The following is a 23,758-nucleotide window of genomic DNA, read 5'->3' as shown; positions in this document are numbered from 1 at the left end:
TGTTTAATTTTAAATTCCTCAAACCCATTTATTGAAGGCCTAATTATGAAGGTTACTTGCAGTAGGCATGATTCTGCCCAGAGAAAATTTTAGATCTGCTATCTTTTCCTTCAAAGTTTACTTTCTAGAATAGAAGTTTACTGTGATGTGATCAGCAGGGACATGTGACACCAGAATGTCCCAGGTTGCTTTGATGGTATATTTTGCTGCTTCATTTTAAAAGTCATTAAACCAACCTGATTTGAAAGCAGAGTGCTACCAATAGCTGAAACTAAAGTTCCTTCCTTCCTTTTTTTTTTTTCTGACATATGAAATCCATTAGGAAGGAACAACTGCAGAGACATAGTGTGCTTTTCCCCATCCCTACCCTGTAAAGTATTGTACATAAAGATGAGGTTCCCTTTATTACACAGTACAACATGGGGAGGCTTTAGGACATACTGGCGCCTGAACCTTCCATGCTTGTATTGACTTTTGGCCAGGACCACGTATCAGGGAGGTCATTTGTCTTACGGCAAAACTGTATTTTTTATAAGATACCATGATCCTCTGATACCAACGAGCCAACTTCTTGCAAGAACAAGAGGAGTTAACAGAAGCCATAGACATACATGCAGAGGCAGTGGCAAGAAGGCACAGCAAATGCAGGCACTTAACTAGCACAAACCACAATCAGGCTTGCAAGAAGAGAGCTTTAATGTAGCCTCCTCGCTACTCTTACGTGCCCTCACCCATCAGTTCTTAGGGCAATAACATGAGGCGCACCAGCCGCAGGCGGTGATTTAGTGGGAAGCTGAGGCTTCCTGTTGCCTCCTGCTGCTCAGCAATGGGTCTCTCTCTCTTCACCGATTTCAGCTCTGCAGGCAGACCTGGGAGATGTAAAAGTTTTAGTTCTTTCTGCTCTGCATCAAATTATTCTACTCCCATTTACTGCTGAAGAGAAGCGGAGCCTTCTGGACTATCAAGGAAGTTTCCACTGTTGTCTGCTCAACTGCAGTGCTTCCTTGGAGGTGGAGGGCGGTTCTTGATGGTCTTACACTTAGGAATGTGCCACTCTGCCACCTTGGGAGCAAAGTGGCGGCTACAGTGAGGACACTGAATATAGTCTGGATTTTCTGCAGGCAGGATGGGAGGCAGGTCAGAGGGGTTTCCACCTTTGGCAATTATCTGCTGGACCTCTCGAGCCTGACGGAGGGTACGGATGAAAGATTCGTGCTTCTGTTTCCAGTTGCTCTTCCAAGGAGGTTCAGCCTGTAAGTTGAAGGAAGACTGATCATTTAACTTGGTGTCTATCTCATCCCCTTCCTGAGTCTCCGTTAGAATGACAGTAAGGAAATTAAGGTCAAAGAGAACAGGAAAGAAGCGACAATGATAACTGACTTGCCAGAGTGGAGGCACTTAAACCAGGGGCCCCCAGCGCCCCCGGGGCTGCGGACTGGTTCTGGTCCACCGACTGTTAGGAACCAGGCCGCACAGCAGGAGGTGAGCGGCGGGCAAGCGGCGGGCAAGCAGCGAGCGAAGCTGCATCTGCTGCTCCCCCATTGCTCGCATCACGGCCTGAACTATCCCCCTCCCCACCCCACCCATGGAAAAACTGCCTTCCACAAAACCGGCCCCTGGTGCCAAAAAGTCTGGGACCGCTGACTTAAACTAAGGGCCTGCAAAGGCCGATAGTACTGAGAGGCAAGCCTATTTCCCAGCAGAACCCCTGGGAGGCTCAGTGCTTGGAAATACAGGTAGTGGGAAGGGGGAGGTGAACAGGTTGGCTCCCAGGGCTCCTCTCCACCTTGCACATCCAAGTGTCCAACACTTCCAGCACCCTCTCTGGAGAAATTGAACCAGACAGGTTTCAGACTCAGGACATCCAGGCACAGTGGAGAGCAGGGTTAATCTAGGGGCTGAAAATGGAGATTAAGGGCAAGTGTACGCAATGTATTGTGGAATTAACTGTCAGCTTCCTTCCCCCACTCAGCTCCCAGAGTACCAGACACAGGCACCCTCATAGGAGGCAGGAGTTCTCTGGAGGCACCAAGCAGTTGAGAGAAAAGTTGAGATGCTGATTCTGAGGGACCCCAATTAAAAGGCTCACTGTTTGACAACCCTAATATGAAAGCCCTCAGTCAACAAGCCCCACTTAAGCTTAAATATGAACGGACAGTCAGTAAAGCTCTAACAAGGAAGAGACCAAACAAGTACAGGAACACACATGCATACACGCTCAGGAAGTAGCAACAAAGCAGGTAGCAGAAGAAATTTTTTTACAAAAAATCATAATATCAAAGTAGTGTTAGAAGAGATTTTATCTATGAAACAAGAATATATATACTATGAAAAAGGAATGAGAGAACCAGAAAGAACTATTATAAATTAATACTGCAATAGCTAAAAATAGAACTGTTGTAAAATAATGTCAGAAAAGTTACGCAGAATGGGAAAAAGGATCAAGATGGAAAGTAGAAAAGATCAGAAAATTAGGAAGTCAATCTAGAAAGTCCAACACTGACTAATAGGAGTTCCAAAAACAGAAAGCACAAGGAGGAAATTATTAAAGAAGACAATAAACATTCTTAGAAATAAATATCACTACCCTTGAGATTGAAATGGCCTACCCACTATCCAACACAATCATTGTAGAATAAAGAGAGAACCCTATAAGTTTTAAGAAAAAAAAAAATCTATAGGTTTCATATAATGGAGCAGAAATCAAAATGGTATCAGATTTCTCAACAGTAACATTGGATGCTAAAAGCTAGTGGGAAAATGCCATAAAAGTTCTAACAGAAAATAATTTTCCAGCTAGAATTCTCTACCTGGCCGATTCATCAATCAAAAATAAAGCTATTATATCGATATTTTAATTCATCCCAAGACAAAAAATATGCCTCCCGTGCACCTTTCTTAATAAAGCTTCAGCAAAGCAAGGAGTAAAGCAAGAAAAAGGAAGACACAGGGTGCTGGAAACAGGAGAGAAGCAGAGAGAAGTTCCAAACAACAGGTCTGCACCAGGCCTGGAGAAGAGCCAGTCTGGACTGGAGCAGGAAGAAAAAGAATGGTGGGATGGAGGTTCCAGAAGAAAAAAAAGTCAAACTGATAGAAAAACATTAACAGGTGTCTGATACTGGGCAGATCATTCAGGGGAAAAAAAATACAATTAGGTATGTAGGAAACCAAGCAAATTAAAACATGGGTCAGTTATTAACTCTGGGTGAATGTGGGCAGGGGCAGAATCTGTCCACTCAGCAGTGAACAAAATTTATATGGTTATTATCACATAAACAGCTGACTACTGGTTTAACCCCAAACTGTGATATCACTACAATGGAAGGATAAGGGAAGGAGAAAAGTGGGAGGAGAGGGGATAAGAACCCAGAGTGTCCATAAGAGGTCAACAGATAATGTGCAAAATTGATACATCAAGCAAATAAGTATATTATTTAGAAATATGGAAATGCATACCAGAAGAGCCATCTATCAGAACTGCCTGTGGGAGCCAGACGAGGGGCCAGAGAGGGATGAGGCAAAATACTGTTGATCTGCATTATAGGTCACTCAGTACTGCATGATTTTTCAAATGTATTCAAATACTACTCAGATGAAAAGAATATTAATTTTAAAAAGAAGAAAAAAGAAAAGCAAGTAGCTGCTTGGTGATGAATATAGGAAGAGATGTTATCAAAGGAAAAGAAAGGATCCATCAGGAAAATCTTACTGAAACAGCCAAGGCAAGAGAATCAGAGTGTTAGAGATGCTATTTAGGAACCTTTAGAATTGAATTAGGGGAAAGTTCCTCAACTATATGATACTTATACTTTGATTCTTCATTGTACTGAAGTTTATTCAATTAACACTTATTAATCACAAAGCAGAAAGATATAGTCTCTATGCTCAAATACATAAGGTCTAGTAGAGAGACAAGAGTATGAGTCTGCTGGAAGTTATGTGAATATTAAAGGATAAAAGAAAAATCACCTGTTCTTGCAAGTACACTGAAGGAATAACAGAGAGACACAAACCACTCAGCTTACAAAGGCACAAAGCTTTGGAATAAAACTTGGGACGGTCCAAGGAGAGGAGTCCATCTCAATCCAGATCCTTTCTGCCTTGATGTCCTCAATGCAACATATTTCCTCAAACTGGTTTCCACAAAGCTAGGGCATCTGATCTCAGAAACCCTTTTTTTTTTTTTTGCTTTATTGCTACTGTATTTGGGAATTTAAGAAACACAAGATTCTTTTAGGTTCTGGCCAGAAATAAACCACTATAGTGGGACAGAGAATACCCAAGGGGATTATTGGGTTGACCAGAAAAAAAAACAGGATAGAACAGGAACTGATGATCATATCATTATCTGCAAGGGCAAAATGTTGACTTCTCGTTGGAAACCCGATTTCAGGGAGATCGTCGCTAAACATGGAAAGGACTTTCTTGTAGTGATCTCCCATATCGTATTGAAAGAAATAATTAAGACTGCAAAAGACTTCTCTTAACAGCCACCACATAAACGTGAGTTTTTAAAAGCCCCGCAAATACACACATAAACTGTAAAGTGCTAACGGACAAGAGGTGTTAGCGTGGCAGTGGGAGGGTTGGAAGGAAATGAAAATAGAATAACACTCTCACAGTTTACGAGACTCAGAGCTGGACGGGCTTTGAGATCCTGTGGTCTAGGCTTTCGCACATTTTGATCATTTGCATACCACTTTCACTTAATCCCTCTTACTATTTTTCTTTAAATTCATGATTCCTAGAAATCAAGGGCTTACTATGTTTTACTTTTCTAATACGCATTACAATTACTGAAATAAAAAATGCATGTCAGCATGCCACACTTTGAGAAACACTCATTTACAACCCCAGTGTTATAACCTTGACAAGGTGGTAGAAGCTTCACCAGACAATCTTCTCCAGATCTGACTATCCAAATGTGCCTATGAAGTTCCCCCAAATGTATGGAAGTGTCTCAAAGTCACTTTTTACAACATTTTTCTGCAGCTAGGAATGTTCACCAAAGACGAAGTCCTCTAATCCAGCAATCCCACTTCTGAGCATATATCTGGAGAAAACCATAATTCAAAAAGATACATGCACCCCAATGTCCATAGCAGCACTATTTACAGTAGCCAAGACATGGAAGCAACCTAAATGTACATCAGCAGAGGAGTGGATAAAGAAGATGTGGTACATATACACAATGGAATATTACTCAGCTATAAAAATAATGAATGAAATAATGCCATTTGCAGCAACATGGATGGACCTGGAGATTGTCATACTGAGTGAAGTAAGTCAGACGGAGAAAGACAAATATCATATGATATCACTTATATGTGGAAGCTGAATTGGGCGATTGGGATTGACATGTATACACTGATGTGTATAAAACTGATGACTAATAAGAACCTGCAGTATAAAAAACCAAACAAACCAAAAAAACAACTAATACTAAACTTTCTTTGGGTTATTTGTATGGAAATATGTTAATATAAATGTTTCAGACATTACATGAAATTTCTAAAAATCTTATATGTTCTGGTATAATGTTATAAGTCATAATTCTAGTTATTACTTTAAAATGTATATCTCAGAAATAACTAAATTTCCTTGTCAACTGCATTATTATGAACTTTCATCAAATCTTTAACCGTGGTCATTTTTAAGTCTTTGGTCATTTACAGAGAGTTCTGGGTGTACTCTGATGCTTTTGCAAAAATGTTCCTATAAAAGGGTTTCATCTTCAAGGAATTCATGGAAAAGACTCTGACAAGTACAGGCTTCTGGTAACTGACTATACTGCTGAACTGAATGGATAAGCATTTTCAGAACTCTAATGGAAAACTGATGAACTCATAAAAGTGCTAACAAAAGATCAGGATAAAAAAATTAATTACATGGGACAGAGTGAACTGATGAGGATGATTATAATTTTAGTGACTTTCTGTTTGAATTTAAAAAAAAAATTCCACAAGGACTCAGAGGCAAAAAATATACAAATCAATTTTCACTGCAAAGTAAAGGAGCTGTTGCAGTGGAAGATTACTGGACTGAATGTCAATATTATGACATAGAAAAAAAAATATATATATATATATGTGTGTGTGTGTCATCTTGGGCATGTTACTTAACTTCTTGCCTCATATCTAAAATGGGATAGTAGTAGTATTGTTGGGAAATTATGTGAGATAGTATATGTAATCTAGAGTACTTAGAATGGTATATGGTTAAACCAAAAAAAAAAAGGTACAAATGAGCTTGTTTCCAGAACAGAAATAGAGTCACAAACATAGGGAACCGACTTGTGGTTGCCAGGAGGGAGTGCTGGGGGGGAATAAATCGGGAGATTGGGATTGAGATATATACACTACTGTATATAAAATAGATAACTGGACTTCCCTGGTGGCGCAGTGGTTAAGAATCCTCCTGCCAATGCAGGGGACACGGGTTTGGGTCCTGCTCCAGGAAGATCCCACATGCCACGGAGCAGCTAAGCCCATGCACCACAACTACTGAGCCTGTGCTCTAGAGCCCACGAGCCACAACTACTGAGCCCACGTGCCACAACTACTGAAGCCCGCGTGCCTAGAGCTTGTGCTCCACAACAAGAGAAGCCACTGCAATGAGAAGCCTGCACACCGCAAGAAGAGTAGCCCCTGCTCGCCGCAACTAGAGAAAGCCCGTGCGCAGCAATGAGGACCCAACACAGCCAAAAATAAGTTTTAAAAAATAAAAATAGGTCTTCCCTGGTGGCGCAGTGGTTGGAGGTCCGCCTGCCGATGCTGGGGGTGCGGGTTCGTGCCCCGGTCCAAGAGGGTCCCGCGTGCCGCGGAACGGCTGGGCCCGTGGGTCGTGGCCGCTGGGCTTGTGCGTCCGGAGCCTGTGCTCCGTGGCGGGAGGGGCCGCGGCAGTGGGAGGCCCGTGTACCACAAAAAATAAATAAATAAATAAAAATTTAAAAATAAAATAGATAACTAACAAGGACCTACTGTATAGCACAGGGAACTCTACTCAATATTCTGTGATGACCTATATGGGAAAAGAATCTAAAAAAGAGTGGATATATATATATATATATACATATAACTGATTCACTTTGCTGTACACCTGAAACTAACACAACATTGTCAATCAACTATACCCCAATAAAAATTATTAAAAAAATAAAATAAAGTCTTCTAACCTTAAGGTGTTTACTCTCTAAATGGGGAGAAAAAGAATTCCAAACAATTGTGTTTCATGTATTTACTAAGAAGGTATATCAAAATTAGCCAATCTTGAAAAAATAGATACAGCTTATAGGAGTGGTAGCAAGTCCTAATCTTGGGAGGGGGCAGAATATATTGCAGAGAGCGAAGAATTCTCTCAGGGTAGTGAAATGCTTCATAATATTTTTCTTTATATTTTTCATTCTCTTAAATTTTCTAAAGTAAGTGTTTATTACTTTTATAATCAAAAGGACACACACACACACACACACACACACACACATATTTTTTTTTTCTTTTTCTTTTTTTTGCGGTGCGCGGGCCTCTCACTGCTGTGGCCTCTCCCGCCGCGGAGCACAGGCCCCGAACGCGCAGGCTCAGCGGCCATGGCCCACGGGCTCAGCCGCTCCGCGGCATGTGGGATCTTCCCGGACCGGGGCACGAACCCATGTCCCCTGCATCGGCAGGCGGACTGTCAACCACTGCACCACCAGGGAAGCCCAAGGACATATATTTTTTAAGTCTAGATTTTTGGAGTCATTCTGACCCAGATTTATATGCTGACTGTCATTTAAGACTGTTTGTGATTTCAAGCAAGTTAACCTCTCTGACACTTGATTTTTGAACTGATAAAAGATAATGAAATCTTCACAGGGTTGTGGTGAGGATCATATGAAAAGCTCCCATCACTGTGACTGGCACACAGTAGTAATCAATAAATCAAACGTTAATTCTCACTTTCTCCCCATATGACACATGAAATTTTTTTTAAAGAAAATGGATGAGTATATAACAGGCCTTAAAATGATCCCCACTCAAGGCAAATCCATAAGGCCCTTGTTACCTTGACTGGGGCTGGTTCCTTCCAGTTCAAGTACTGCTCTAGTTCTGTGCCCTTGGCCCGGGCCCTGGAGGAATCAAACACTTTCCTCTTGGAACTCTGCATCCTGCGGCAGACGTTGGAGTGTCTCTCCAGCCTGAGCAAGAGGAACTTTCGGCCACAGTGGCTGCACTCACCCCGTTCTGGCTCTTCAGTGGAACAGCCGGAGCCCGAGGAGTGTGGTGCCCTAGACGAGCTAGAATTGCTGGTGGACCTCCGCAAAGCACTGAGCGGCGCTTCTGAAGCTTGAGAAAACGTCTCCTTCGATTGCCCTGAGACTCGGTCTCGGATGTTGTTATTGCTTGCCACCAGTCTTTCCCTTTTGAGCTTCTGAACTCCATAATCAGAGAACTGGAATGGACTAGATCTTTCTTGAGACCGTCCCCAAGTTTCATCCTCTCCTGTGTCTCTACTGAAGACTTCCTCAGACATGAATTCTGGGGAGAAGATAGGTTTGTATGTGGTATTGCCTTTAACTCTCCTCCCGGGGAGTACCATTCTCTGCAGCTCTCTTTTTTCATTTTCCTCAGCCTGTTCTTTTTCCTTCTGGATCCTTCTGAGTTCCTCCTCTGTCTTCTTCAGCTTTTCCCTCAGAAGAGCCTCTTTTCTGCGGATTTCCTCCTCTAAACTCTCCCCTGCAGCCTCTAGTCTTTGGATCTGCATCCACTCCGTCCTGTTGGGGTTTGCCATGACCCTGTCCTCCTGACTGGCAGCAACTGTACCAACCACAGATGAATTCACCCAGTTCCTTGAACCAAAGCTATTGTATGAAAACTTTCTTGGCTCAGGGGGTCTTGGAGAGACATTCTGGTCCCCATCAGTGCCAGCCTCACCTGTACTATGGGGCTTCCGGTGAAACACAGGTTTCAGTGGGTATGCCCGGTCCACCCCAACTCGCTTCTTTGAAAAGGGGATGAATTCCTGGTTATTTGCTTTGGGATACTGGGATTGAGGGCCTGGTGAGTAAAACAAACACTTTGCTTGGCCCTGGGGATTGCTTCTTGAGTCTTGCTGGCTGATTCCAGCACAGCAGGGATAAGAGTAGCTCTGGGCTTTCGTGCAGGTGTTCCATTTGGGGTGAGTGTAGAGATTATCCAGCGTCTGCTCTTGGTTGCTCAAAAGCTTCTGCTGGACATTGTTCCTCGGGTGCCCCATAGAGGACCGCTGGGAAGAGTCACCTTTTTCAGAGGGGTCTTGCTTAGCTGAGTGGAGCTCTGGAGCTTCCGTTTTATTCTGTGGGAGCATAATGCCCACAGGCAGAGGCAGTGACAACTGGAGACCAGCCATTCAGGGCGTGGACTGAAAGCCTAGGGGAGATTTAAACCAGATGTATGTGAGGAGTTTGTCTGAGGTTCATGTCGGCTGCTAAAGTAAACTGTTTCTACATTTGTCCTACCCACATTTTCCCTTAGACTTCTTAGGGACAGTGGTGCTGGGTCTGCCAGAGCTTTCATTCAATAAGCATTTGGTGAACACTTATTATGTCTTGCGGGTGCTTATTAGGTCCTGAGGATAGAAAAAGGAATGTGATACAGGTGTTCCTGTCACCTGGCTTTCCTTTGTATCAGTACCAGCCTCTGCCATACACAGCATACTCTGTAGCAGGTGGAAAGAGCTATTGGATTGAAAGTCAGTTTTTAGGCCTGTGACACAGGACAAGCAGCTTCCCCTCGCTGGCTCCAGTTTCTTCATCTGTAAACTGAGGGGTTCTCTCAGAGTTACAGGACTCGAATTTAGGGACCTTAGGACTCCAAGTCTAGCCCCATCATTTTATAGGTGAGAAAACTGCGGCCAATTGCTAAGTGACTGGCACAAAGAGCTCTCGGGGCTTCCCTCCTGCTGAAACAATGCTTGACCCCAAAGAGCACAGCTGCTGCAGCTCAGGGCCTGCAGCAGGTGCCTGACTGGCAAACCCTCACCCAAGGAGTTCCCGCGGCACAGACGGCAGGTCTGTAATCTGAGAGGCGGGGACCACCTGATCTGGCCGCCGCGGGTTTTACATCCGTAACGCCTAAGTCGCATTCTGACCTGGAGGGCTCAACCGGGAAGCCTCTACTGGAGACTCCGCTTTGGGGACAAGCCCTCGCTCTACAATCTGTCGGGCCCTTGGGAGGTCAAGGTGCTGACCCCACGTCTCCCCACCCTTCCGCGTACCTGAGGCTCTCGGGGACAGCTGTTGCTCAGGGGAAACCCCAGGACTTAGTTTTCCCGACCACGAACCCTCCCTCCACCGACGGCCGCGCAGGCGCTCTCAGCTGGCCTCTGTTTTTCCCGTTGCCTGGAGACGGGAGAGCGTGGGCGCCCAGCCCCACCTCGCCGCGAATTCCGCGGTGGGTGGGTGGGTGAGGCGTGCGCAAGCGCAGTCCGCAAACCACCGGGCGCCGCCCCGGGCGCGGGCGCGGTCGACCAGAGTGTCGCCTGACCCGGTGTCCCGCCAACTCTGCAGCTCCTTCCAGCTCTGCCCTTAGGGGACGGGGGAATGGGGTGGGTGAGGCTTTTCTGGGGCTCCATCAAAGAGCTTGGATTTTTCTCAGAGCGATGGTCTCAGATCCTGGGGTGTGCCCTTCTCTGGCAAAAGACGGAGCGCCTAGATGTGCCCTCAAGTCATTCTGCCGCAGGATTCCGGTGTCTGCCCCCTTAGCGTGAGTGGGCCTGCTGATAGCCTTTCTTAGCACGTTCGGCTGCCTTGTACGGGCCCCAGGTACGGCTGTATACTATCTCTCCATGCTTTTCCTCGCAAATAGTTTGGAGCTTGCGTCAAATTTTAGCAACTCGGCTAGGTTTTGCTACGCAGAAGGGGGGAAATTTTTGTAGCCAATCTAATTATTTTGATATAATGTTTTACTCTCACGTGGTAACTCTGGCCCTCTCTTCTTAGGGCCCAGGAGTGACTCAGACAAGTGTAATGATAATAAAGTTAACTACCAGATCGAAAATGCTCAGTATAACCTGGTTTCAACACTAAAGATACTCCATAACTTGCTAACATCAGAAGAGAGTTTATTTGTCTTCATACTTCAGTTCATTTGTGTAAGCTGTTTGGAACAGGCAGCTTACTTTTTTCCCTGTAACTACTTAAAAGATTCATGCACATGGAAAATAATATAGACAGCAGTGGTCGGTGTTAATACTTCAACATGTCATAATACAGCTTTTACATGTTATAAAGAAATGCCTTGGTGGTGCTCCAAGGCAGTCCTTTTATGCCTTGTTTTCTTTCCTAGTTGACTCTCCACTGCCTTCTCTGTATGCATTTTCAGACATTTCCCACTCTTCTCAAGGTCCCAGTTATCTCAGCATGGGGCTTGCCTGTCATCAACTCCAGAAGCTCCCCTCCAGCCTGGCAGAATTTCCCAGGGTGCCTCCCTCCATCTTGACTTCTTTCCCTCTTGTTTATGAGGAAGAAGAATCTTTGTCTTTCCTTGAGTTCTCTTGACTTAGTCCCTTTCAGTACCGTCCAGGAATTGACTCACTTTACCCCTGCATCTTGTTAACTTCAAGTTGTATCTATCCACACACGCTTCTGTGGTTTTAGAATATGCTTAACTTTGCCCTGCACAAAAAGCCTCATTTCCCTTGGCCACATCTTTCCCCTTAGGGTCCCATTCCTTTCTCCTCTTCTCCACTTCTTAATAGAAAACTTTACATTTCCTGCCCCCACTTCCTCAACTCCCCCTCATTGTCCAGTCCATTGTGGTCTGGTCCCCTCTGTCCACTTTATTTAACTGCTAGGCTACCAGTGACCTTCCAATGACCCTAAAGACAAAAGCTGCTATTTCTTCAGCCTACTCATTTGACATTGATTTTTCTCTCCGTTGGAACTCTTCTCACTTGCTCCTGTGTGCCTTCTTGGTTTCTTCTTTCATGTCCTTGCATTTATGTCTTTTCCTCACCTTCCCCCCAAATGTAGGTGTTCTCCAAGGCCCTCGTATTTCTCATATAAATGTAGTTTCAGACATTCTCTTCCTTAATGATTTCAGCCAAATGCTGAAATTTCAGGTCTCACCTATGTTTAAATGATATCTAGCTTAGTTCTCTCTCCTTAATTACGGACTCAAATTTCCAAATTCCCATGTAGCACTTGCACGTGAATGTTCCTCAGGAACCACAAACTCAATAAAACGAAGTTGTGATCACCTCCGCATTCCCCAATCTACTTCTCCAGTGTTTCGTCTCATGCTGAAAGCATCAGTCATCTTATACTCCTCCCACTTTGTCACCCCCTCTCTCTAACTGGTCAGCAGGTTCTGTTGAAGTTACCCTGCGATGTCTCTTGTATATGTCCCCTCCTTTACGTTTCTACAACCCTAGGTGAGTTTCTCCCTCACTTCTCACTGGGATGACATCACTCTCCTAACTGCTATTCATCTGCTCCCCAAACCTATCCTTCTGGCTGCTGCCAGAATAATTATCCTGAATACTTCTGACCCCATAATTCTCCTACCCAGTGGCTTCTTCTTTACCTATAGGATAAAGTTGAAATGTGTAGCTTAGCATGGAACTTCAGCTTGCCAGATTAGGTCCAGCCTACGTTTCCAGTCTTGCCTCCCCAGAGGCTAGTCCAGGGCATCTGAACCTTGGCTGTGCTTTAGGACTACCTAGAAAGCAATTTCTGGGAGTGAGGCCTGGGTATCAGGATTTTACAAAGCTTTCCCCAAGGTCCTAATGTGCAGCCAGGGTTGAGAAACCCTGGTCCAGCCACACCTGACTACTTGCACTTTCTTACCTCAGTGGCCTTACTCCAAGCTCCACGTACTGGGAGGTGGTGGAGCATAGCATTCATGGGAGTAGGTTCTGTACTCAGACTGCTTCGAACTAGATCCCAGCTCCATCACTTACTGTTTGTGGTTGTGTAACCTTGGGTAATATGCTGGTTCCTCCAAGAATGCTTTCCCACTCTTCCCAGCCAGAATGAATCTCTGCTCCTTTGTGTTCTCATGATATTTTCTGTCCTTGTTCTAGCACAGGGCTGGCTCATGACGAGCTCTCAGTGGATGCTTGTGGAATCGAATTAGCATGTTGTGCATTGTATTGTCATCATTTGCATGCGTATTTGTCCCTTACACTAAATAAAAAACTCTTTGAGGGCAAAGATTATATACCATCCATCTTTGTATATCCTGCAGTGTATATACATAGTAGATACTCAATAGGTTAATTCTACAGCGAAACTAGTTTTTAAAAAATAAATTTTAAATAATATAAGCCAGTTACTCTGTTCAGCATTATTTTCAAATATTACCAAGCGTAACAATTCAGTTCAGCTTCCCACCCCACTCCCACCCCAACGCCAGCACTGAGGTTGTATGATTCTCCAGGATCTGGATCCTTACTTTGTCGTGGGCAGCTAATGGAATAATGAATCTCCATGGCTCCCATTGCAAATCCATCTCACCTTGCCAAGTCTGCCAACCTGGCATATTCACAAGTGGAATCTTATGTTATGAAGGGATGTAAGGTACACAAGCACTCCAAAGAGCAACAATAAACACCACAGTTTTCCTTCATACACATTCTTAATCTTAAGGGTATCTGTATTCAAATGCCTTCAAGGTGACCCTACTTTTTTTTTAAATTAATTTTTATTGGAGTATAGTTGCTTTACAGTGTTGTGTTAGTTTCTACTGTACAGAAAAATGAATCAGCTATACATATACATATGTCCCCTCTTTTTTGGATTTCCTTCCCATTTAGGTCACCACAGTGCATTAAGTTCCCTGTGCTATACAGTATGTTCTCATTAGTTATCTATAAGGTGACCCTATTTTTTTTGTTGTTGTTGTTGCGGTACGCGGGCCTCTCACTGTTGTGGCCTCTCCCGTTGCGGAGCACAGGCTCCGGACGCGCAGGATCAGCGGCCATGACTCACGGGCCCAGCCGCTCCGCGGCATGTGGGATCTTCCCGGACCAGGGCACGAACCCGTGTCCCCTGCATCGGCAGGCGGACCCTCAACCACTGCGCCACCAGGGAAGCCCAAGGTGACCCTATTTTTAACAATCATTACCCACAACTCCCCTTGACAATTCCCTTCTCCCAAAAGAAATTCATGCAACTTGGTCACTTGGCTTAGATTGACTGATTCAGTTGTGATTATGGGTTATTTTGCTTGTGCTTGTGATTGATGGATTGATTGCTTTAGATAAGCATTGTTTGTAGTTTTCTTAGTAAGGTAGACTCTGGTGGGCCGCTTCCAGAATCACAGAGGGAGAAATAACCTCCACTGGGACCTCCTATACACTTATCTCTGCTGCTACCAATTCCAGACTTAGGCATGACTCAGAATTGGAGGAGAACTGAGAAAAAGGGCAGAAAAGTTGTATGTCTTCTATTTAATTTGTTTGTCTGTTTGTTTATGATGTTTAGTGTTTATCATCTGCCTCCAGAATTTAATCTCCTCCGGTCCAGGGATCCTTTTTGTTCATTAACGTATGTCAACCACCTAGAAATGTGCCTGGCACACAGAGGCTCTCAGTAAATATTTACAGAATGATTGGATTTATCTCAAGTGTTTCTTCGTCTTTGTCCCCGCTAGAAAATGAAAAAAGGCGTGCGCTTAGTGACAGTTGGGGTGAGGGCTCGGTGTGCAGAATCCTAGCCGAGACCCTGGACAGATCCCGCCCCCCCGCCAATCGGAGGCTCTGGGGCTACTAGACACTGGCGTCCCGAAATCCCACCCTCTAGGCGGGCTCTGGGCCGAGCGCGCCGTGCGTGATTGGCCGGCGGAGGTGATGGGCCTGAGAGACAGCGAAGGAGGAGCCGCGTTCTAAGCTACCGGGCGCGGCGGTTACGCCGGGAGAACAGTTGGCCCGCTGGTCTCCCGGGTAGTCCATCGGAGAGGAGGACCAGGAGAGTGAGCCTGGGGCAGGGCCCCGGGGCGTGCTCATCAGTTCGATTAGCCCTAAAATATTAATAGGGCATTCTGGTGGGGGCGCGGAAGCCAGGTTCGCGTGGGAAGAGGGAAGGACGGAGAGGGAGCGGGACCGGGGATGGGTGTAGGGAGGTAACTGGATAAGCAGGTAATTGCCCCAAAAGAGGCCTCTGTGGGCTCCCTTGCCCGGGTGTCTTCCTGTTAACTTCACACACCCGCGCTTACACGTGACCGCTTACTTACTCCGAAGTACTGGCACCTTAAGGTCAGGGAGAGGTCACAGTGGTTAACGATGGAGAGGTGTGTGTGTGACCCTTTCTGCCTCAGGATTGGGGGCCCGGGTTTAGGATAATGAGTCCTTTACTTTTCTGCTTTCATGGTCTCTGACAGGTCTGAGCGTGAGTATGGCAGAAGGGGACACCCTGATATCAGTGGATTATGAAGTTTTTGGGAAAGTGCAAGGTGTGTTTTTCCGCAAGTACACTCAGGTATGTGGCTTACAGGCTTTGGGGACATACCTAGGGTATGAGCATGGGAACAAGAGACATGTTCCTGAAAAATATGCATTGGAGAACCTTTCTGTTTGGTAGCTGGATGGCAAAGAGGTGGTTTGTAAAACAATGGGTATGAAAATGCTTTGCAGTGGATAAAACACAATGCAAATGGAAAATTTGTCTACTGTTATTATTGGTCTTTTCTAACAGTGGTACTTGAGTACCTAGACACATATGGGTGAGCTTCTCTTTTCCAAAGGGGAATAGAGGGCTTCCCCAGTTCTCCCTGTTGTGGCATCATCAAACCAAGTCACAATTCTTGTAGGAAAGTTAACATTGATCAAAGAGATGGCATTTAAGTGACTTTGTGACATTTAATTGCTTCCTCTGCAGCTGCTGCATTTTCTTCAGACCTCTTTCCTTTTTCAACTTCTCCCATTCCCCTATGTAATTCCTTTCCGCTCATTTTAGCTTTTAAAGAACAATTACCTTTTCCAGGTGAAGCTTTTCTAATGAAAATACTTTATCCATTCCAGGGTAAGTAATGGTAACATTGAACATGGAGCCTGGTATTCCTATTTGATATTAGGGAGTAGTTGAGGGGATGAACAAACTATTGACAGCCTCTGTCTTAATATCACTAATCCTCCCTCAATGGGCACACACAGATGCAATCTCGGTTTGCCTTCTGTCTTCTATAGAGGGGTATCAGGCTATTGCCTTCCCAATGTATCTCCAACCCTAAAGATACTGAGTTAAGACTGCAGAACTTGCCAAGTGTCACATTCCGGGGACTGTGGTACTTAAAATTCAAACGTGAATCTTTGAAATATGAATGTTAAATATCACTACCTCTTTTTCCAATTACTTGCAAATCATTTCCTCCTGTTTCATGCTCATATATGAAGTGCCTATTGGAAAAAAAGAATTACTGAAAGTCATAGCAAGAGCTATGTTCCAATTAGCTTTGCTACTAATTACGTATGGTAAGTTCCTGTGATTTAGTAAATGGAGGTGGCAGCCTCAAAGATTAATTAAAGTTGTTGAGCGAAAAGGACCAGATGGCAGTATACTCCATCTTTCTCTACTGCGCCTCCCACCCCTCAATTTAAAGAGAGAATAAAAGAATGCAGAAAAACAAATATTGATTTGGAAAACTGCAAGGAAAATGTCATCCTTTTTTCCCCTTAATTAGACTTGTAGTTTATTCTTGACTACTTATAATCATTTTATTATATATGTTCATTTTAACAATTATTTTGTTTTGCTACAGTCTTTTTATGTGTTGATATCATCTAGCCTCTTAATTTAACTCCATCACTCCTAGAATGAGTGATAATACTTGAAGGGATTTTTTTTTTAAGTTAGAATATAATTCACATTCCATAAAATTCACCCTTTTGGGACTTCCCTGGTGGTCCAGTGGTTAAGAATCCACTTTCCAATGCAGGAGACATGGGTTCAATCCCTGGTCGGGGAACTAAGATCCCACATGCCGCGGGGCAACTAAGCCCACTCACCGCAACTGCTGAGCCCATGCACCACAACTACAGAGCCCACGTGCTCTAGAGCCCTCACACCACAACTAGAGAGAAGCCCGTGCACCACAACGAAGAGCCCCTGCACTGCAACGAAGATCCCGCTTAAGGCAACTAAGACCCAACGTAGCCAAAACTAAATAAATAAATTAAATAAATAAATATTTTTTTAAAATCACCCTTTTAAAGTGTATAATACAGGTCTTCCCTGGTGGTGCAGTGGTTAAGAATCGCCTGCCAATGCAGGGGACACAGGTTCGAGCCCTGGTCCGGGAAGATCCCACATGCCGCAGAGCAACTAAGCCCGTGCGCTGCAACTACTGAGGCTGTGCTCTAAAGCCTGCGAGCCACAACTACCAAAGCCCGCGTGCCTAGAGCCCATGCTCCACAACAGGAGAAGCCACTGAAATGAGAAGCCTGCCCACTGCAACGAAGAGTAGCCCCTGCTCGCTGCAACTAGAGAAAGCCCACACGCAGCACCGAAGACCCAACGTGGCCAAAAAAGAATAACAATTACATAAATAATAAATTTATTTTTTTTAAGTGTATAATACAGTGGTTTTTTAGTATTCATAAAGATGTACACTAATTCCAGAACATTTTAGCACCCCAAAAAGAAACCCCACACCCATTAGCATCACTGTTCATCCCCACAGCCCCTGGCAACCACTAACCTCGTTTCTATCTCTGTGGATTTGCCAGTTCTGGACATTTAATGTAAATGGAATCATACAATATGTGGCCTTTTGTGTTTGGCTTCTTTCACTTGACATGTTTTCAAGATTTATCCATGTCGTAGCTTATATCAGTACTTCATTTCTTTTTATGGCTGGGTAATATTCCATTGTATGGGGAATTCCCTGGCAGTCCAGTGGTTAGGACTCGGCACATTCACTGCCAGGGCCTGGGTTCAATCCCTGGTTGGGGAACTAAGATCCCACAAGCCTTGCAGTGTGGCCAAATAAATAAATAATAAAATAATTGTTTAAAAAAATATTCCACTGTATGGATATAACACATTGTATATATCCAATCATCAATTCATGGGCATTTAGGTTGTTTCTACTTTTTATCTGTTATAAATAATGATGCTGTGAACATTTATGTACCTGTTTTTATGTAAACATTATTTTCAGTTCCCTTGGGTATATATACCTAGGAGTAGATTGCTGGGTCACATGATAACTCCATGTATAACTTTTTGAGGAACTGCCAAAGCAGTTTTCCAAAGCAGCCGCACCATTTTACAGTCCCACTATCAATGCATGAGAATTCCAGTTTCTCCCAATTGTCAACAGTTGTTATTGTCCGTCTTCTTTATTATAGCCATCCTGGTGAGTGTGAAGTGGTATCTCATTGTGTTTTTTTGTTGTTTTGTTTTGAGGTATCAATGAATTTAAAAGGATTTACGTCATATAAAGCATGTTCTCCTATGACCATAATGAAACTAAACTGCCATCAATAACAGAAAACTGGGAAACTCCCAAATATTTGGAAACTATAGAACACATTTTTTTTAATTGTGGTAAAATACACATAATGTAAAATTTGCCATTTTAACCCTTTTGAGTATACAGTTCAGTGACCTTAAGTACATTCATATTGTTATGGTACCATCACCATCATCCATCCACAGAACTCTTTTCATCTTGCAAAGCTGAAACTCTGTACTCATTAAACAATAACTCCTGATTCCCCTTCCCTAGCCCCTGGCAGTTACAGTTCTACTTTCTGTCTGTATGAATCTGACTACTCTAGGTAACTCATATAAGTAGAATCATACAGTATTTGGTTTTTTTCCTGACTTGCTTATTTCACTAGCATAATATCCTTAAGTGTCATCCATGTTGTAGCATCTGTTCAAATTTCCTTCCTTTTTAATTAAGGCTGTGTAATATTCTGGTGTATGTGTATACCCTCATTGTGGTTTTGTTTGCCTTCTAATGATTAATGATGTTGAACATCTTTTCATGTGCTTATTGGCACATGGAAGAAGATATTTCTTCTTTGGAGAAATGTCTCCAAATCCTTTGCCCATTTTTTTTAAATATAAATTTATTTATTTATTTTTGGCTGCTTTGGGTCTTAGTTGCTGCACGCGGGCTTTCTCTAGTTGTGGTGAGCAGGGGCTATTCTTTGTTGTGGCGCGCGGGCTTCTCATTGCAGTGGCTTTTCTTGTTGCGGAGCATGGGCTCTAGGCGCGTGGGCTTCAGTAGTTGTGGCACGTGGGCTCAGTAGTTGTGGCTCGCGGGCTCTAGAGCACAGGCTCAGTAGTTGTGGCACGTGGACTTCAGTAGTTGTGGCGCACAGGCTCTGCAGCATGTGGGATCTTCCCAGACCAGGGCTCGAACCCGTGTCCCCTGCATTGGCAGGCGGATTCTTAACCACTGCGCTACTAGGGAAGTCCTTTAATACATCTTTATTGGAGTATAATTGCTTCACAATACCATGTTAGTTTCATTTGCACAACAAAGCGAATCAGCCACACCCATACACACGTCCCCACATCCCCTCCCTCTTGAGCCTCCCTCCCATCCTCCCTATCCCAACCCTCTAAGTCATCGCAAAGCACTGAGCTGATCTCCCTGTGCTATGCTGCTGCTTCCCACCAGCCAACTATTTAACATTCTGTAGTGTATGTACGTCGATGCTACTCTCACTTAACCCCAGCTTTGCCCACCCACCCCATGTCATCAAGTTCATTCTCTATGTCTACCTCTTTATTCTTGCCCTGCAACTAAGTTCATCAGTACCATTTTTTTTTTAGATTCCATCTATATGCGTCAGCATACGGTATTTGTTTTTCTCATTCTGATTTACTTCACTCTGTATGACAGACTCTAGGTCCATCCACCTCACTACAAATAACTCAATTTCATTTCTTTTTATGGCTGAGTAATATTCTATTGTATATATGTGCCACATCTATGGAAAACAGTATGGAGGTTCCTTAAAAAACTAAAAATAGAACTACCATATGACCCAGCAATCCCACTACTGGGCATATACCCTGAGAAAACCATAGTTCAATAAGAGACGTGCACCACAGTGTTCATTGCAGCACTATTTACAATAGCCAGGACATGGAACCAACCTAAATGTCCATTGACATATCATGGGCAGTTTTTAATTACTAATTCAATCTCTTGTTATAGGTCTATTCAGATTTTCTATTTCTTCTTAATTCAGTTTCTGTAGTTTTTGAGTCTTTCTAGGTATCTGCTCTTTTAATCTAAGGTATCTAATTTGTTAGAATACAACTGTTCATATTATTCCCTTATTATCCTTTTTTTTTTTTTTTTTTTTTTTTTTTTTTCCTTTTTTTCCCTTTTTTTTTTTTTTTTTTGTAAGGTTGGTGGTAATGTCCCCTCTTTCATTTCTGATTTTAGTACTTTGAGCCTTCTTTCGTTTTTTTTATTGATCGGGCTAGCTTAAGGTTTGACAACTTTGTTGGTCTTTTTAAAGAATCAACTTTTGGTTTCATTTATTTTTTCTTTCTTCCTGCTTTCCTTCCTTCCTTCCTTTCTTTTTTTCTTTTTTCTGTATCTATTAACTCCTGCTCTAATCCGTATTATTTCCTTTTTTGTGCTTGTTTTGGATTCAGTTTGCTCTTCTCTTTCTAGTTTCCTAAGGTGGAAGTCTAGGTTATTGGTCTGAGGGTACTTTCTTTTTAGATTGAGACTAGAGTTGATGATTATATTCGTTAAAATGTTTCCAGGGGCTTCTCTGGTGGCGCAGTGGTTGAGAGTCCGCCTGCCGATGCAGGGGACACGGGTTCGTGCCCCGGTCCGGGAAGATCCCACATGCCGCGGAGCGGCTGGGCTCGTGAGCCATGGCCGCTGGGCCTGCGCATCCAGAGCCTGTGCTCCGCAACGGGAGAGGCCACAACAGTGAGAGGCCCGCGTACCGCAAAAAAAAACAAAAAAATGTTTCCAGATGACCATCCAAGCAGAAATATTATTATGAGGGAGAATTAGCTTTTTGGATTTTTCGTAGGAGAAAACACTGCTTACTTGTTTAGATATATATTTAAAACTGAACATGACTCAGCAACATTATGTTATCATTTAAAAATAAAAACAGGGACTTCCCTGATGGCACAGTGGATAAGACTCCGTGCTCCCAATACAAGGGGCCTGGGTTCGATCCCTGGTCAGGAAACTAGATCCCACTTTAATGCTACAACTAAGAGTTCGCATGCCACAACTAAGGAGCTGGTGAGCTGCAACTAAGGAGCCCACCTGCCGCAACCAAGACCTGGTACAACCAAATAAATAAATATACATATAAATGTGTGTATATATATATATATAAAATAAGAACAGAAGCGAGTGCACAAATAAAACCCATACGAAATCCCCATTCTCAACACCAGTCAAAGTTGGGAGTGTTTTGTTCACTCTCAGAGTTCAGATAAATCATATTGCAATTTAAAATTTAAATAAATTAGTTTTGAGCAGTACTGTTATAACCTCCTGCTCAAAACTCAACACAATCATTCCTATAGCTAATTACCATATAAGGTAACTAAGAACTAGGGATAGCCCATTCCCCTAGGTTAAAAGAAGTAGAAGAGTGCAGTTGTTACACAAAGTCAGCTGGATGTGGAGTCTTATTCAAATCCATTCTCTGCATTCTTTTTTAATGCCACAATCTACAACACTCAATCATGCTGTAGGTATCTCTTATTTTTCTTCATTCCTTAATTTCCTCTGTATCCTTTAAACTGTTATTTATTTGACCAAAGTCTCTTGTTCATTATGCAAACATGTCTTTGCTTTGAACGTAACTGATTTGATGAATACTTCAGTTCCTCATCAAACATAGTTTTGCTATGCATAACATTTCCTTTGGCCAACTCCAGCAATTTCCCATATTTACTAGGTCACTAGTCTGGCATTTGGACATGCAATCAAGTTAACTCCCGTTTTCTTTTGTAATCTAACCCCTTCTATTTAGATAGAATGTAACAGTCAATAACTTTTATAATATCCTTAATTGGAAACTTTACAAAAATAAAATTGCCTCTAAAACATTGCTACCTTTCCCCAATTTTCAGTCATTCCACAGTTAGTGATTTAAAGGAAAGAGCATTGGAAAGTCTAAGAAAAGAGCAACTACAGTGATTAGATGATTTTCATAAGCTTATGCAACATTAAAGACATTGTGATTATTTAGACAGAAGAAAGTCAAGTGAAAACAATAGTTAATGTAGCCTCATGAAACTTTGGTGTTTAGAGGCTGATCACCAGCTGCTTTTTCCTTCTCTAGGAGGATGAGAGAAAGTGGGCTTTGGGTGCAACATAAAGACCTTGGGTTAGACAGTTTCTTTACAGTGAGAACAGTGGATTGCCTTGCCCAGGAAATTGTAAAATACTCTCTAACGATCTTTAAAGAGATATTGGACACTTAATCATCTGGATTTGTTTAGGTGTGGTCTTGGTTAAAGAAAAAAAGAAGGATCAAATAGCTTCATGCTTTTTCTATTTAATATACCCAGTAGATTCTTGATTAGGAGCCGGAAAATGAACAAGATATACTCCAGTATCCTAACAACAGTCATCCTTAGGGAATCATTTTGAAAACATCTGATTTGGTCTTAAATCTTTAGTACTTAACCAAATTGACGACATAGTGAAAAATTCTGGTGCCTGGTTTTATAGGGTGGAAGAAGGAAATGGAGTCAAGTGGTCAACACTGCATGTTAAGATCAGCAATGAGATTCTCCTTGCTGTAGTTCTGTTTTGACTGTTCTGGACAATATCAAATTAGTTTCAGTGGCTTGATTCTAGGCCAAGATTCTGGCAAGAGATTGTAGTCTAATTTTGTTTTGTTCAATCTTACTGGATTTCTCTCTCTTGTCTTTTTCTTTCCCTTAGGCTGAGGGTAAAAAGCTCGGATTAGTAGGCTGGGTCCAGAACACTGACCAGGGCACAGTGCAAGGACAATTGCAAGGTCCCACCTCCAAAGTACGTCATATGCAGAAATGGCTTGAGACAAGAGGAAGTCCCAAATCGCACATTGATAGAGCAAGCTTCAACAATGAGAAAGTCATCTTAAAGTTGGATTACTCAGATTTCCAAATTGTGAAATAACGGTCTGAATTTAAATTTTCCAAGATACTCAGTGGTTTTGTTTTTTTATTTTTAATAGGGATAGAATTATTCTGTGTTCAATATTAGAATTTGTAAGTAAGTTATTTTAGTATCAGATATTTGATAGTTACTGTATATTATGTGTATGATGGAAGGATTACAACTGTACACAATTCTAATCAATAAAAACACAGAACCTTCTGTGTAGGATACTTATTTTCTTTTTGGTAAACTTCATTTTGGGCAAAATGAGAGGTATTTACTTAATAAACATCTTTGGGAAGAGAATTTTGAGGTAATTTAAAGAAGTCTGAAAGAAAAAGCAGTTACTTTTAATCATTTCTTTTTAATAGTTTCCATGAACTTTTCTTCAGGAAATTGTACCTAATAAGAACAAATACCACAAGTTCAGTTTGTTAGCTGTTCAAATGATATTTTGGACCAATTGTTTTTCATTTTCTGGAGTTTCTGCTGTCATCCCTGTCCTCTGCATAAGGAATTCACATAAATTGATATTATGGGCTAAATTATCCCCCCCCGCCACAAATTCATATGTTGAGTCCTAACTCTGCATACCTCAGTATGGCACTACACTTGGAGACCGGGCTTTTATAGAGGTAATTAAGGTTAAATGAGGTCATTAGGGTGGGCCCTAATCCAATATGCCCCAGTGTTCTTATAAG

General features: G+C 42.8%; 2 protein-coding genes across 5 annotated transcripts; one reads left to right on the top strand and one right to left on the bottom strand.

Annotated features, from left to right (window-relative positions):
* Positions 1-678: 678 nt before the first annotated feature.
* Positions 679-10,434, bottom strand: ZC2HC1C (zinc finger C2HC-type containing 1C). Of its 2 annotated transcripts, XM_027120061.1 has the most exons (3): positions 10,234-10,434; positions 8,044-9,386; positions 679-1,251 (listed from the first exon to the last, which is right to left on the bottom strand). In XM_027120061.1, exons 2-3 carry the CDS (start codon positions 9,364-9,366, stop codon positions 988-990), a joined length of 1,587 nt encoding a protein of 528 aa, XP_026975862.1. In that variant the 5' UTR covers positions 9,367-9,386; positions 10,234-10,434; the 3' UTR covers positions 679-987. The 2 variants fall into 2 exon arrangements, with proteins under 2 accessions (XP_026975862.1, XP_026975863.1); XM_027120062.1 differs by lacking the exon at positions 10,234-10,434 and having other exon boundaries at positions 8,044-10,225.
* A 94-nt stretch (positions 10,435-10,528) lies between these two features.
* ACYP1 (acylphosphatase 1) lies at positions 10,529-23,291 on the top strand. Of its 3 annotated transcripts, none has more exons than XM_027120059.1 (3): positions 10,529-10,780; positions 15,339-15,436; positions 22,860-23,291. In XM_027120059.1, exons 2-3 carry the CDS (start codon positions 15,353-15,355, stop codon positions 23,073-23,075), a joined length of 300 nt encoding a protein of 99 aa, XP_026975860.1. In that variant the 5' UTR covers positions 10,529-10,780; positions 15,339-15,352; the 3' UTR covers positions 23,076-23,291. The 3 variants fall into 3 exon arrangements, with proteins under 3 accessions (XP_026975860.1, XP_026975861.1, XP_026975859.1); XM_027120060.1 differs by lacking the exon at positions 10,529-10,780 and adding an exon at positions 14,855-14,930; XM_027120058.1 differs by lacking the exon at positions 10,529-10,780 and adding an exon at positions 14,878-15,021.
* The last annotated feature ends 467 nt before the right edge of the window (positions 23,292-23,758 follow it).

Source organism: Aethalodelphis obliquidens, unplaced genomic scaffold (genome assembly GCF_003676395.1).
Source record: "Aethalodelphis obliquidens isolate GAN/ISIS:26980383/991018 unplaced genomic scaffold, ASM367639v1 scaffold21, whole genome shotgun sequence".
In the NCBI taxonomy this organism is placed as follows: Eukaryota; Metazoa; Chordata; class Mammalia; order Artiodactyla; family Delphinidae; genus Aethalodelphis; species Aethalodelphis obliquidens.
Note: the sequence above shows the minus strand (reverse complement) of the source record. Positions and strands in the feature narration are given on the sequence as shown.

Excerpts from the sequence above, each read along its gene's own strand:
- ACYP1 (XM_027120059.1), top strand. The coding sequence starts at position 15,353 with ATGGCAGAAGGGGACACCCTGATATCAGTGGATTATGAAGTTTTTGGG. Across the intron at positions 15,437-22,859 it reads TTTTCCGCAAGTACACTCAG|GCTGAGGGTAAAAAGCTCGG; the intron begins GTATGTGGCTTA and ends TCTTTCCCTTAG.
- ZC2HC1C (XM_027120061.1), bottom strand. The coding sequence starts at position 9,366 with ATGGCTGGTCTCCAGTTGTCACTGCCTCTGCCTGTGGGCATTATGCTC. Across the intron at positions 1,252-8,043 it reads AGGAACCAGCCCCAGTCAAG|GCTGAACCTCCTTGGAAGAG; the intron begins GTAACAAGGGCC and ends TTCAACTTACAG.